Consider the following 13,850-nt stretch of genomic DNA (forward strand, 5'->3'; position numbering starts at 1 on the left):
ACTTTCCACATGCTTGTTAACCCTCATCTAATATTTTTAATCTGAAGTTAGACTCCGAAGCTATTAAACAGCCACTTAGATTGTGTCTTCTTCTCCATCTGCACATACATCACCAGTGCACAGAATTCTAATATCAGTGAAAAAAAAAAACTGACACATTTCATAACTGTCATTGTTCTTGTCAAAAACTAATCCTTAGATAATTTTAGATAATTTATTCCTAAAGCTGTTCACATATTCTGGGAAGGGAAAAGACAGATATATTTTCCCATATAATGCTATGAAGAGAATATGCTAGATCTCTGAATAATATTTCTATTTTTTATTTTTATATATATATATATATATATAGAAGACTTTAGTTCTCTGTATGTGACAGCCTACTTTTAAACGAAAATACATGATATTTCAATGGAAACCAGAGACAAATATGGGAGAGAAACCTCTGACGAAACATGAGGAGATGAAATTTGTCCATAAAGATCCAAAATGTAAGTGTTCTGTTGGCCTTTACTTTTTTCTCTTTTAGCCTAGTCTAGAGCTGTCTGTGCTCTTACAGGTAAATTAATCTGTGCCTTGGGCAGCAAGGACTTTCCATGGCTAGAGGAGGCTGATTGATTGTTTCAGATATTGAGACTGCAGGTTTGATGGGAACTGCACAGGAAAGCTGACAGTAGTGGAGATTTGTGGATTTTGTCTTCTTTACTAAAATGTATACCTTACAACAAACACTTTTTTTTTTTCTTTAGGTAAAAAGAAAAAGGCCTCTGCTATATATTTCTCTCCTTCCTCTCCAAAAGTTTCAGTATGATTTGTCTTAAGCACAAATAATAAGTCAAGAAAGATTACTGCTATGGAAAAAAAATCCATATTTTTCTATTTAGTGGCTTTGTAATGATTCTGTGATTTGTTTATATTGTGTTGTGGTTTTCTTTTTTATTTTCTAAAGTGTAGAAGAATTTCTCATGAAAGGTCTAACCCAAACCACACAATAAAAATTTCATGTAAAATGATCAAGGATAAAATGTTTACCCTATTAAAACCAAGGGCATTTGAATCAAAAGGACCTGGATTCTTTTCCAGGTGCCTAGAATTTGCAAAGCAGAGTGTCAGACAGGGAAAACTGTGCTCCCATGTTGGGTGCTTCACACTTCAAAGGATGAACTGTCTGTGCACCCCTGTTTTTTTCCTCACTGGGAAAGGGCATTGAGCATCCTATCTTCCTGTCTCCTATAAAAAAGTGATTACCAGTAACAAGTTGCATTACATCTAACTTGCTGTCACTGCTTCTGCATTAATCAGTTGCAAAAATAAAATTTTAACTGACCATCTTTGAGAAGATATTCCTATCCCAGCTTCAACTTGAAAGAAAATAGTCTGGGACTAAATGACCTTCAATGTCCATCCCAAGCCGTTCTATGATGCCATGAATCTCATCCTACTGCACAGCCTCTCCTGCACCAGTGTACAAATACCCTGCTCAAGTCCTCCCCAGCTCCCAGGAAATTTCAGGCAATGTTTATTAGAGCTACAGCCATTACATCATTAGTAGTAATTACCAGGTGAAAGTACCTTTCTTTTGCCACCGTTAGGTGGTAACATTACCTAATAGGAAGACAGTATTTATATTCAGAGGAAGGTATGGGGCATTAGAGGCTGGGTGTCGCTGAAAAATGAAGCCACTGTCCTTTGGCTAGGAAGGGTATTACAGATCTGCAGTGCAAGATGTGCAACCAGAAGATATTTTAAAGGAGGAAGATGTTTTCTAAGAAATTATTATTGCAGTTTCATGGAAGAGGCAGTTTTCATTAGGGGGGAAAAAAAGGAAGTGGAAGGGGACACAAAGGTTTATAGTAGCAGATCTTAAGAAAGAAGGAAGCAAAATATTTTGGTGTTGGATTTGGTAGCTGTAAAGCTATTAAATTGCTCACTCCATTCTGCAGAACTGCAGCCCCAGAATTCTCCTTCCTGAAGCAGATTGGCTTTCTGGTTAAACTGTATTTGATCTGGCCCAAAGTTGAATGATCAAGCCCCAGATGGGTTTGTTTTCTCAAGGGGGCATTTTTGGTCAAGAAGGACCAACACAATGCTGATGGATGGCAGCTCCTCTGTGCCACAGCCATCCCCAAGGGCAATAGTTCCATCACATAAGAGCAATTATGCCCATGCTTAGAGGAGCTAGCAGAGACTTTGGAGGCTTGTCTACATGAACAAACATGGACAGGTTCTTCTGCCTGTGTGAATGAGAGCCAGCTTTAGTCTGGAAGCTGTGCAGCCCTATTAGCATATACTCATGCACCCAGTGCAACCTCAGGAGAGCAAAGAGCTGGAGATGAAATGCGTGCCTTCACATGGCAGCTACATTTCTGTACAATGGCATTTTGCAAGACCCAGGCATAGCAGCAGCAGACTGGAATTTAATCTTTCTGAGATGAATGGGATGCCACACTGCTCTTATGATTCAAATTGAGTATCTGTGTGGCTATTTGCAGGACAAGCACTTAAATGATCACAACAGGCAAAAATGCCCCCTCAAATGCTCATAGTCGGTGGCGGTGCAGCATTGCGCTGCCAGCTTGGTAAAGATTGCCTTTGAAGCTGCTGGCATCCAAGCGTGGCTTGCTGCAGCGGGATTTCATGCTGGAAGATTAAAGATGCCATGATCTCTTACTCAGCAGCAGCACGCAAGAACTACAAAAGGTGCACTCTCCTGGAAAAAAACTGAGCTGTAAATCAGAAATGTAATCCAGCATCAAACGGGCAGAGGCACAGCCTCCATCACAGGGAGGGCTTAGGCAGGCGCTGGTGAAACTGGAAGGCACAGACGCAAAGCAGAGGTTGAGAAAGTGGCTGCACAGCAAATCAAGGGGGGGCATAAGGTCACACTTGGTAACGTCAGAAAGCTGAGAGCAGCTTCCGCTCTGATAACCTTGGAGTCGTACTCAGAGCCGAGACGCTCCAGCTGCTGTTAAGGCTCCCAAAGCCTCGTGCTCAAACCCAGGGGACAGAAACCACCTGTTTTCAGCAGCAGGTGACTTTGCCTTATCTCTGCTGTTTGGGCAGATATTTTCCATGCCAGGCACCTGCCTCAGGCAGGCCTCTCCACACTGTCTGGCTGCTGGGCTGCTGCTGTCTGACTATGGAGGAGGCCTGACCCTTGACTGTTCCTCAGGGTGGGGTGGACATCATACACTTCCCCAGCAAAATGGAGAAGGTCGCTTTGACCAGTTTCACCCCATTCCCAGTTCTGGACATACTCTCCCTCAGCCTTCTTGCTCAGCCCCGGCTCTGGCTCACTGCCTGGCCAACCCATCACAGCTCGCTAGGCCTGAAGACAGGCCTAGCAAAAGTAAACCTGAACACAGCCCTGCTGGTTTAGTGAATGCCAAATTGGATCCAAAAAGCAGCAGAGTCGGTGCTAGTAAGAGAGGGGAGAGCCAAATAACACGGGAGAAGAAAGGGGGAACTATATCTTGGTGGTAGCAAGGCACCACATGGACTTCAGCTCTTAAGGATAGGGCAGCTGCCTGGAGAAGAACAACCCAGCCTCCGTCCGTCCTCCAGTTTGTGTCAGCTTCATCATAACATGCTTAACTGTGTGCAGGAAAGGCTGACTCTTATGGTTATAGTCTTTGGAGAGGGAAGGACACACATATGCTGCTCTGCAAAGGGTTGTAGGGGGGCCAGTGGCAAGTGAAGGGAGGCTCCTTCGGGCTGAGAAACCTGCCCCAGGGCCTGAAGGTGCCTGAAGCACGTTCTGCTGCTTCCCCTGGTCTAGCTGTTGCTGGTGTGATGGTGCTGTGCCCCCAGACCAGCTTTCTGGTGAAGCATGAGGAGGAAATAATGATCTTGTGACGAGAATTTGGCTGGGGGCCTGGGAGGACTGAGAGACAATGGCATGTGGGACAGAGCAGCTATGTGGGGAAGGGTTTGGTCACCATGAACAGTCAACTGGCAGCACAGCACAACATTAAATAGCTGTTTTATTATGTATATATATATATTATTATTATATGAGCACCAACCACCCCATGAGTAAGTCCAGTTTTGGGGAAAGAGCAGAAGGGTGTACAAACCATTAAGACAGCAATATTGTGTAGGAAGGGGATGCTAAAGGCAAACTGCTAAAATTAAGACATCTAATACTTTGCATTTACTAATCTTTGAGGATTTGCAGTGTCTCTTTTTTTAACAGTGTACGTGCATTCTGGATGGGTATAATAAAAGAAGGGAACGAATATAAGTCAAAAATAGCTCAGAAATACGAGTTCAGAAAAAAACATTCTAAAGCATTAAAAGAAGAGCCCTTAGAGACAGCAGTAAAAGAAAGAATGATTTGAAAGAGATCAGTCTGCGGTAAAAAGACACGTTTAAATGTACTACAGTCCCTCTCCTTTCCTGTTAGACCCAACTTGCAGACTTGCTATATGCTTGCAAAAATGTACTGGAGGCAGTGGAAGAGAAAAAGGAGAAGGACTTCTTAGGGAGAGCATTTTTTGTATCCCTCTATTGTATGTCACCTAACGAAAGGAGGCAGTTGTGGCCAGATAACATTGCTGGACTAACCTGCTTCTCACTGTGCTCATCATGAGAGCAATAAGGTTAATTCTATAGTGAGGGCAGGAAATTACTGTCAGTAAAGGGAGAAAGACAGACTGACAGCCACAACCTCCTATCTGACAGTGTCAGCCAGAAGCTGCAGAAAATACCAGTAGTAGCCAAGACTATGGGGGGAAAAATGAAATACTGTATTTTAAGCTATTTTCTATGGAAAATATAAAGGTTAATGTTTATTAGTAGCATTGATCAAAGTACTGCTGCTACCAAGCAAGTTGCAATGGATGAAATGCTCTTGTTCCTATCAGACACAGACCATGCATCAAGGCCAGCAAAACTTGTAGTCAGTGAAAAATAAAATTTCCCTGAAGCAAAAGGGTTTGTCCTGGGACTTGGGGCTGGTTCTGTCACTATTGGGAAGACCCTGGAGCAGGAGAAAGTGTAGTGTGAAACTCAACATGTTTTGGGAGTCACTGGATGATGACTTAAATATTCTTCCGTTTGGCAGAAAAACACGACTCCTGTGGTTTTCTTGGAACAGGCTGCAGAAACAATTTGGAGTGCCAAGTGCCTCCATCCTAAGGCTAGCTACCAGGGCAAGATGGTTGGGATGTTTTGTAAAAACTCATTAACAGAAAACAACAATTTTCTAAGTGTTGGAAAACTTCAGCTCTGCCCGGTTCTCAATCCGACAGGTCTTGTCAGTGGACCATCAAAATCTTTGTGGTGCTTCTCTGCTTGAGAAGAAGTGTTGCCTCCTGCAGTCCTTGGCCAGTGTCCACCATGTCTATTTACCTACTTAGTTACACTGAAGCCAGGTCTCACCATTTTACCATGTCTCATTATATTTGTTGTTTTTCTTCCTTGAAAATCCAGCCTTAGGAGTCCTTTGATTATAAAAGAATACACTATATTTAAAAACATAACTGTGTTGAAAATCTGGAAAGCATGAAGCCTAATAAAGGAAAAAGGAAAGAAACCAAGATCAACTTTTTCACATGTTTTTTGTGCATTGAATTTCTGGATATCCTTGAATGGCAATACTGATGATCTCTCTTACATTTTAATGAACATAACAAGTTCTCTCAACAGCTGCTGTGATGAGATACAAAAGCTAGGGTGACTTTCTGCTATTCACGAATCTGTCTGTACTTAATTTTAGTCCAAATGTACAATAATAACTATAATAAAGGAATGTAGATGCTTTAAAACCCAGTGATGCTTCATGACAGAGATATGTCCGTGTCACTTTAGGTAGAAGCCACTGGGTTTAAAAACTGTAAGTGTAAATGCAGAGATCACAGAGATGAAACAAGGTCACTCAGACTGTTGGCAGACTTGTAGTGAGTTGCAGAACCATTAAAAAATAAAAATAAAAAATCAGATGGGATCTTATTTGCTTACCTCCCAAAAAAGGTACACGGTGTGCCACAGGCTCTGAAGAGAAAGCAAGTTGGCAGGAGGCAATTGGCAGGAGTTCCTTAGACTCCAAACCGTAAGCTGGGCTGAAGAAAAGGGTAATTTAAAGAGAGCAGTGCTATTGTTAATGAAGAGAACCTGAAAAACACTGCACTGTCAGGGTAGCATGCACGGTGATTGTGTTTTTAAATGGCAAATACCAGAAAGGGGCACCACAGGTGTATCAATAAACATGAGTACTCATCTGAAGGTACACACTTCCAGTAATGATGCAGTAGTCACAAGCTCAGCAGAAAAGTGTGTCTTACTGCAACACCAGGGCAACAATGTGCTAGTCCTTAAAACAACCTGGGATAGAAATAAAGATTGCTACTGGAAAAAATAGTGGTCACCTTTCAGCACTGGCTTTGAAAAGAGATTGTGTTATATTTTTAACAACTTTTTTTTATATATATGTTCAAAACTTCTATCCCCTGAGCTGAGAAAGTGACTTTTTCTGGAAAGATGCAGCATTCAGTTTAACCTTGAGCATTATATTCTCCTGTCAATCATTTCTTCCACCAACGGAGCAATGATTTTCTACAATAACCTTGTACTCAAGTCAATACATTCTCTGAGTTTCACAAGATAGCATTTCATCTGGGCAGTTTCTTGAGCCACGGTGATATATCCAGTGCACTGATGAGATTCACTGCATTGTATTCCCTTGCTCCAGATGCACCAAGTACCTGAAATTCTGCAGAGAATCAGCTTACACGCAAGACTTGTTGTGAACTGACCAGCTGGACAAAATAGTGGTTTGCCATTATCAAAAATAGCAGCGGGATGTAAATGTTTGCGAGTGATTGCCCAGTTTTTATAAATTATCTACTTCATGTGTATTTCATGCAGCCTTGCATATGTAGTCTGCTTGTTGTGCTCCTAGTTATTTTCTGCAGCCAGCTTTCCAAGAAAAGCCAAATGGTTTTAGTAAAGAGACCATCAAAGTTAAGCTAATGAAAGAGCACATTGATGCTGAAGAACAGGCGCTTGCTGCAACACGGCCTTACACACTGAGAGCACTGAGGCTCAAAACATGCAGCAACAGGGAAGAAACACTCAGAGGCAGTGATAAAATGGACAATAATTTTGGTTCTCAGCTGCATGGGAGGTGGCCCAGGGGACCTGGCTCCTGTGTCAGCCCCTCGGTCGCTGGGATCGCTGCTCGGAGGACATGGGATGAGCAGGGGGCCTGAGCTTTAGCCCTGCTCTTCTCACTCACCCTCTCCTCTAAAACCTCCTGCATTCTTCCCCGTACCCTGGCACTGCTTCAGCGGGCAGCGAGAAAACCATGACCGTCTCCTAAGAGCTGTGGGTCTCTGCTGCAAGTCAAGAGAGAGGTTTCTGTCCAGGGCGGACAAGGATTTCTCCACGGTTAATCTGGGCTGTTTCAGATGTTTGCAGAGGAAGACGCTGAGAGAAGCTGAATTCACCGAGGGGAACTTAAGCCTGAAATGGGAAAATGCACAGTAAGCTTAGGAGCCATTACAGATCTGGTCCTGCTGAGCAGGGACTTCTGGTTAGTGAGTTTGGATTTTGGGCCTCCAGTTCTTATTACATGCTAAACCTGTCTATCTGAAGAAAAATAAATCCTAATGGTTTTTGAAGCAGCTCAGTTTAAATGCACTGCAGTCTTCCATGGACCTGGGAGGAGGGAGGGAGGGTGGAAAGACAGGAGAGGAGGGGAGGCAGAAAAAACCTTAACCTTTGGTTAATTCTGATTCATTCTCCCACCAAGACAAGGTCTCAATTTCATCCATATTACAGGCAACTGACAAACTGACTTAATACGCAGAGAAATGTTAAATGACATGTTACGGCCATATTTTTTTTTTTCATTTCTGCTGTAACAAAAAACCTATATGAATAGCTGAGAAGTCTTTGTCTGCTAATACTGGATTACATGGAACCACAAAAATTAATGCGGCTGGAAACTGGCAAGCTGTGCAAAGCTAAACAGAAGAGTGCATGCCTTGTGCTACCGAAACACAGTTAACTACACGTTCAAGCACAAAGGACACAAAAATCACGTAAGCCCTCAATTACGGCTAGCAGCTGCTCGCACAGGCTGGAACAGAGCCTGCTGCACACAGAGCAGGCGGCTCGGTATGGTCTGAGGGGGCACTTGGAGTACGGCTGGGGGAGGATGTGCTAAGTGTTGCAGCGAGAGTACCTTTGGTTAACAATTCTTTTTTTTTTTTTAAATTAACCTTCCCTTCCCCTCCTCTCCCCTTCCCCATTCCCTTTCCTCTTCTCTTTTTTTCTTTTTTCTTTTTTCTTTCTTTCTTTCTTTCTTTTTTCTTTTCCTTTTTCCTTTCTTTTTTCTTTTTCTTTTTCTTTTTTTTCTTTTTCTTTTTCTTTTTCTTTTTCTTTTTCTTTTTCTTTTTCTTTTTCTTTTTCTTTTTCTTTTTCTTTTTCTTTTTCTTTTTCTTTTTCTTTTTCTTTTTCTTTTTCTTTTTCTTTTTCTTTTTCTTTTTCTTTTTCTTTTTTCTTTTTCTTTTTCTTTTTCTTTTTCTTTTTCTTTTTCTTTTTCTTTTTCTTTTTTTCTTTCCTTTTCCTTCTTTTTTCTTTTTTTTTCGCTTTTTGCTTTTTTCTCTTTTCTCTTTCTTTTTTTTAAACTTTTTTCTTGTTTCTTTTTTCTTTTCCATTCTTTTCCTTTCTTTTTCTTTTTTTCCTTTTCCTTCTTTTTTCTTTTTTTTTTTCGTTTTTTGCTTTTTTCTCTTTTCTCTTTCTTTTTTTTAAACTTTTTTCTTGTTTCTTTTTTCTTTTTCCTTCTTTTTCATTCTTTTTCTTTTTCTTTTTCTTTTTCTTTTTCTTTTTCTTTTTCTTTTTCTTTTTCTTTTTCTTTTTCTTTTTCTTTTTCTTTTTCTTTTTCTTTTTCTTTTTCTTTTTCTTTTTCTTTCTTTACTTTTTTTTCTTTTCCCTTTTTTCTTTTTCCTTTTTTCTTCTTTTTTCTTTTTTCTTTTTCCTTTTTCCTTTTTTCTTTTTTTCTTTTTTCTTTTTTTCTTTTTTCATTTTTTCTTTTTTCTTCTTTTTTTTTCCTTTCCTTTTTCTTTTCCTTCTCACCCAGCGGCGGGGCCCCGTGCTGGGGCGTGGGCGTAGGCGCGGCGTGGGCCGGGCGCTGCTTCCCCTCGCCGCCTCTCCCCCTCTCCCCCCGCTCCGCTCCGCTCCGTCTCGCCCCGGCCCGGCGGGGACGCCGCTCTCCGCTATGCCTCCTCCGTGCCCCCGCGGGGCCCTGCCCGGGGCCTTCCTCCTCTTCCTCCTCCTCCTCCTCCTCCCGCTGCTCTGCGCGGCCCCCGGTGAGTGAGACCTCGGGGGGCATCCCCCCCCCCCGCCGCAGCCCCCCCCAGCTTAGTGCGGGACGAGCATCTCCCACCAGCGCCTTGGTTTTGGGGTGCATTAAGGGTTTGGGGGCTGGCCACCAGGACGCCCGCTCGGTGACAGTTCCCCAGGGTGCCCGTCCCAGCCCGGCTGCTCTGTCGCCGCACGGAGACCTTCTGCTGGAAAAGGCAAACTTTGCGGCAGGTGAACGAGGTGGTGGGGCTCCCGCCCCAAAACTGCCGGGGAAAGGGTGCCGGAGGGTTGGGGGCTTCCCTGTAGCTCGTGTTGCACCCAGGCGTGTAAGCGGGAGCGCCGGTGGAAACTTTCTCCAGCCTTTCCCTCGGTGGAGGGGAGCTACGGCATCTCTCTGTGTGCTCTTTGAGATACGACTGTTTTGTTGTTATTTCTGTCTCGCTAAATAGAGTGGCTAGCTGAAGTATGTCTTATTTTTGCTTCTCTAGGCGTTTCGAGAGGAAATAAGCTTAAACTGATGCTTCAAAAACGAGAAGGTAAAGAGACAGCAAATTGCTTTCCCTCTTTTTTTTTTCTTTTTCCCCTGTGTGATTCAGCTGCCATCAATCACAGCTCTAAAAGTGTCCTCACGGCTCTCAGAGAGCGGCCAGAGGAGCGCTGTATGAGCACCTAGACCAAAGCTGGCCATGCACAAGTATGCGTGACGTGACTCCTGCGAGCACAGTGCCAGCTCCGTGGTGCCCGTGCCCGCATGTCCCTGTGGGTCCTGCTGCTGTCCCCATGGGATCCCTTCCCTTTGCTCTGCGTGCCTGGCCGTGGTGCAGCAGGACGCAGCACCTGGCTTTCCCAGCGTGGGCTTTTCCCAGCCCTGCACGCCGGGGACGCTTTCCTTGCATGCGGGCTCCCTGCATCGTGTAGGTCCTTGTGCGATACCTGCAAATAGGTGTGCAGCAGCCATTCCTGCACCCCAGCAACTTTTGGCTTTTGTTCTGGCTCCCAGTGAGAGGGACAGACCAGGGGGAAGATCCTCGCGGGCGAGATGTTCTTCCTACCCCTGTGCATGCTCCTGGTTTCTCAGGAAGCCCAACCAGCCATCACGGGACACTGCGCTGCTTTGATGGGAAGATCACCACTGTGCTTAGCAGGGGCTGGCTGGCTCTCACTGCTGTACTTTTCAGACGTACCTGCGTTCCTCCAGCAGCAACAAACCCCTTATTTGCAGGCCTGGCATGTTGAGAGCATTCGCCCACATCCCCTGAGCTATGCGTTTCTCCAGCTGCTTCAGGTTTTGTAACTTCACCTCCTGTCTTCCTTCCCTCTCCTGTGGCTGCAGCACACACAGTCCATTCTGCTTTCCTCTGTTCGGGTTATTGAGTTAAATTCCACCCTTAACATGTCTTCAAGCTCAGAATAGCTGTTACAAAATCCAAGAGAATAGGAATAGCTGCGAAACTGTACTGTATTGCCAGTCCCTGTTTTTATTACCGCTACATACACTGCACTGCCAAGGACAGAGGTAATGAACACAAAGAAAGAAATGTTTACAGTGGGGTACATTTCAGGCTGATTAAAAAATTTCCTGGCGTGTCTTTTGGGGGGAAATTAATTCCAGCCCCCGCCGCCGTGAAGCCCGAGGTGTCAGTGAAAGAGAAGGCGGCCAAGGAGTTCCTGAGCAGCCTGAGACGCCACAAGCGGCAGCTGTGGGACCGCAGCCAGCCCGACGTGCAGCAGTGGTACCAGCAGTTCCTGTACCTGGGCTTCGACGAGGCGGTGAGTGAGGCACCCCAGAAACGTCAGGGCTCGGGGTGAGCCACTGGGAGTGGGGCTGCCCTGTTCCTGGTCGCAGGTCGGATGCTGCGATTTTGTTCGTCTGGTTTAAATAGCAAATGTTGCACAGAAATATAAGCTTGGTATTTGTTCCACGTACTTTTATTAATAGACAAAACAGTGTTGAAATCCTGGCAGGAATTCTTGCCTTCTACTGAACCTAAGCTTAACCGGTTACAGACTTAGAGACAAAGTTTGCCTTGAGAAATAGACGGCCAGACGGGGTAATCAATTGTGTTTCAGGAAATGAATTTGGCAGGCTCGACTCAATCAATTTGCTTCTAAACACGCTGAGAAAGGCACACCAGGCTGGTCCTGGGTGGCGTTCTGCAATGAAATCGCACCACCGTCACCTGCCTCTTGCACAGCTCCCGGCCCCCGCCAGCACTGGCAGCTGTGCCTTGACTCTAAATGTGAAAGGAAATCTGCCTGGCAATGTGCTCCCTTCAAATGATAAGGATATATTTCCCTACAACAGTTAATTTGTATAAACACTGGAGTGGAAGCAAGAGCTCCCAGCTGATATGCACGCTGCACAAAGCCCTGCTCAACAGACACTGAAAGAGAGTGGAAAATGTGCATTTACTTGCAGTCCCACGTGTGGAATAATTTGTACATAAATAAGAGGTAAAAATAGATATAGACATTGAATTCCTGGCTTCTGTCAGCTGCATGAATGTGTTTAATGAGACTGCACGGGCACAGGCAAGCTGGAATACATTTTAGACCTTCATGTTACATGCATTGCTTAGAAGATGAATGCACTCATTTTCAAAGCTGGAACAATTAAAAACAATCCTTTGCTTGGACTGCAATAATGAAGGCTACGTTTCTTTGTTGCTCCTGGACATTATGTAGATACAAGTTACTTTTTAACAGCATGGCTATACCCCCTACACAGTAGGAAAAATAACAAACGCAGCATTGTGGCTCCCAAACTGGAGACTGGGTGCAAATCCCAAGAGGTTAAGTAGCAAGGACAAGCCGTGCAGATAAGATGTATTCCTCACTGCACGTTGCTGTGTGCATTGACGAAAATGAAACAAGGCCTGTTGTGGGACACAATGAATCCACTTAGGAGGTTTTCTGGAGTATTAAGACACAGTTTTAACAATGAAATAACTGTGTTCCAGCCATGCTTTAGCAAGGACTTAGGCCATACTTACCCATTGTGTATTTTGCAAAACTTTTTTTTCAAATCTCGGCCAAAAATATTTCCAAAGAGTCATTCATATGGAAAGGCTTTGGCTTGGCAAGTATTTGATATCCTTGCATACTGTTTTTCCACTGCTGCCGTGTACAGAATTGAACTGCCTACTGCCTATAGCTGCATATTCGATTGAAAATTAAACACGAAAAATAAAATAAGTGAGACATCAGAGCCAAAAAGTGAAGGGTTCTTTCACCCATTTTGCACTCAGGGACCTTGTGACGGAAGACATAGGGCAACAGAACAAATTTTCAATTTTTAATGCAAAACATTGAAATGTTTCTATAGACTTCTGTTGAAAAGGTAGCAGAAATATTAATGGTGTTCAGCATGTGTTCCAGTGGAAGATGCTCTCAGTTTAAGCACTGCATAGAGAGCAGGGCTGTGGGATGGTGGGTCCCAGGTGGGGCTGGTCAGGACATCAGGACCAGATCAGGGTCCGGATATGTCCCATAGAGAAAGTTGGTGCAGTCACAAAACCTCTTGGATGTAGGGATTTAGTTTTGTCAATTATGTGAAGGATCTGAATTTCTGGAGGAAAAAAGAAAAATTGCTTTTTTTTTTTTTTTCTTTCATTCTCTTCATTGTAAAGTTCCATTCTTGGACAGCAAGGATTTATTTATTTACTTTTATTTTTTTTTTTTGTCTGGCAGAAATTTGAAGACGACATGTCCTACTGGACGAGCTTAGGGCGCGGTGGCAACGAGTACTACGGTGGATACTACCAGCACCACTACGATGAGGATTCACCAATTGGCCCACGGAACCCCCACACCTTCAGGCATGGGGCAGGCGTCAACTACGATGATTACTAATGCCATTTCTCCTCCTTCAGCTGGTATCTATAGGGCCGCGATGGACAAGGCTGAGTCACAGTGGCCCCGCTTCCCTGCTGTTCGTGTAGAATAGCAAGTGTAAAGGAGCTGCCAGATTTTGAAAAGAGAAATATGACTTTTTTAAACTATTGTTACTTAGTAGTACACTATATATAAAGTGTTATAGAAATAAAGCTTTTTTTGATAAAATAAACAATTTTCCATTATTTAGTAGAGCTGAGTAGAGTGAGTTTCACTGAGCTGGTATTACTAGAGATTATTTTTTAAAAGGCTTTTTCATTTGCTTTCCTACATCCAATTGTAAAATTACATTATGTCATCTAGCCTGGCATATAGAGCATATAATATATGCCAATACATATCAGATGTGCTTGCTGATTCACATTTGTGTGAACAAACAAATCCAGTTATTCCTAGGGGAAAAGAAAAAAGAAATCCTCTCAAATGAAAGCTGCCATGTTGCCTCCTCTGATATTTCCATACCCACTGCCCACAGCCTTACAAACTTGTGTGATATGGCACCCTTACAGTTCCTGTTGGGGCAAGGAGAAAGACGTTCACGAAAGCTAAATACAGTGTAGTGAAGCTTGCTTGCCTCCAAAGCTTGTGAAAGGAAAGGATTCTTCAGGACCAGGGCTCCAAGGAAGAACCCAACTTCAGCAGCAGTA

At 43.7% G+C, this 13,850-nt stretch overlaps 1 protein-coding gene across 2 annotated transcripts in view; it reads left to right on the plus strand.

Annotated features, from left to right (window-relative positions):
* The window catches only part of ECRG4 (ECRG4 augurin precursor), a 33,256-nt gene extending 19,881 nt beyond the window's left edge, over positions 1-13,375 (plus strand). The window contains exons 1-4 of one of the 2 annotated variants that reach the window (XM_083820821.1): positions 9,145-9,314; positions 9,798-9,845; positions 10,922-11,079; positions 13,000-13,375. In XM_083820821.1, the coding sequence (XP_083676947.1) occupies positions 9,224-9,314; positions 9,798-9,845; positions 10,922-11,079; positions 13,000-13,161 (459 nt within the window). In that variant the 5' untranslated portion in view covers positions 9,145-9,223 and the 3' untranslated portion in view covers positions 13,162-13,375. Of the gene's footprint in view, positions 1-9,144; positions 9,315-9,797; positions 9,846-10,921; positions 11,080-12,999 lie in introns of those variants that run through there. The other variant, XM_083820820.1, reaches the window with a different exon arrangement.
* The last annotated feature ends 475 nt before the right edge of the window (positions 13,376-13,850 follow it).

This window comes from Anser anser (assembly GCF_964211835.1).
Source record: "Anser anser genome assembly, chromosome: 1".
Classification (NCBI taxonomy): domain Eukaryota; kingdom Metazoa; phylum Chordata; class Aves; order Anseriformes; family Anatidae; genus Anser; species Anser anser.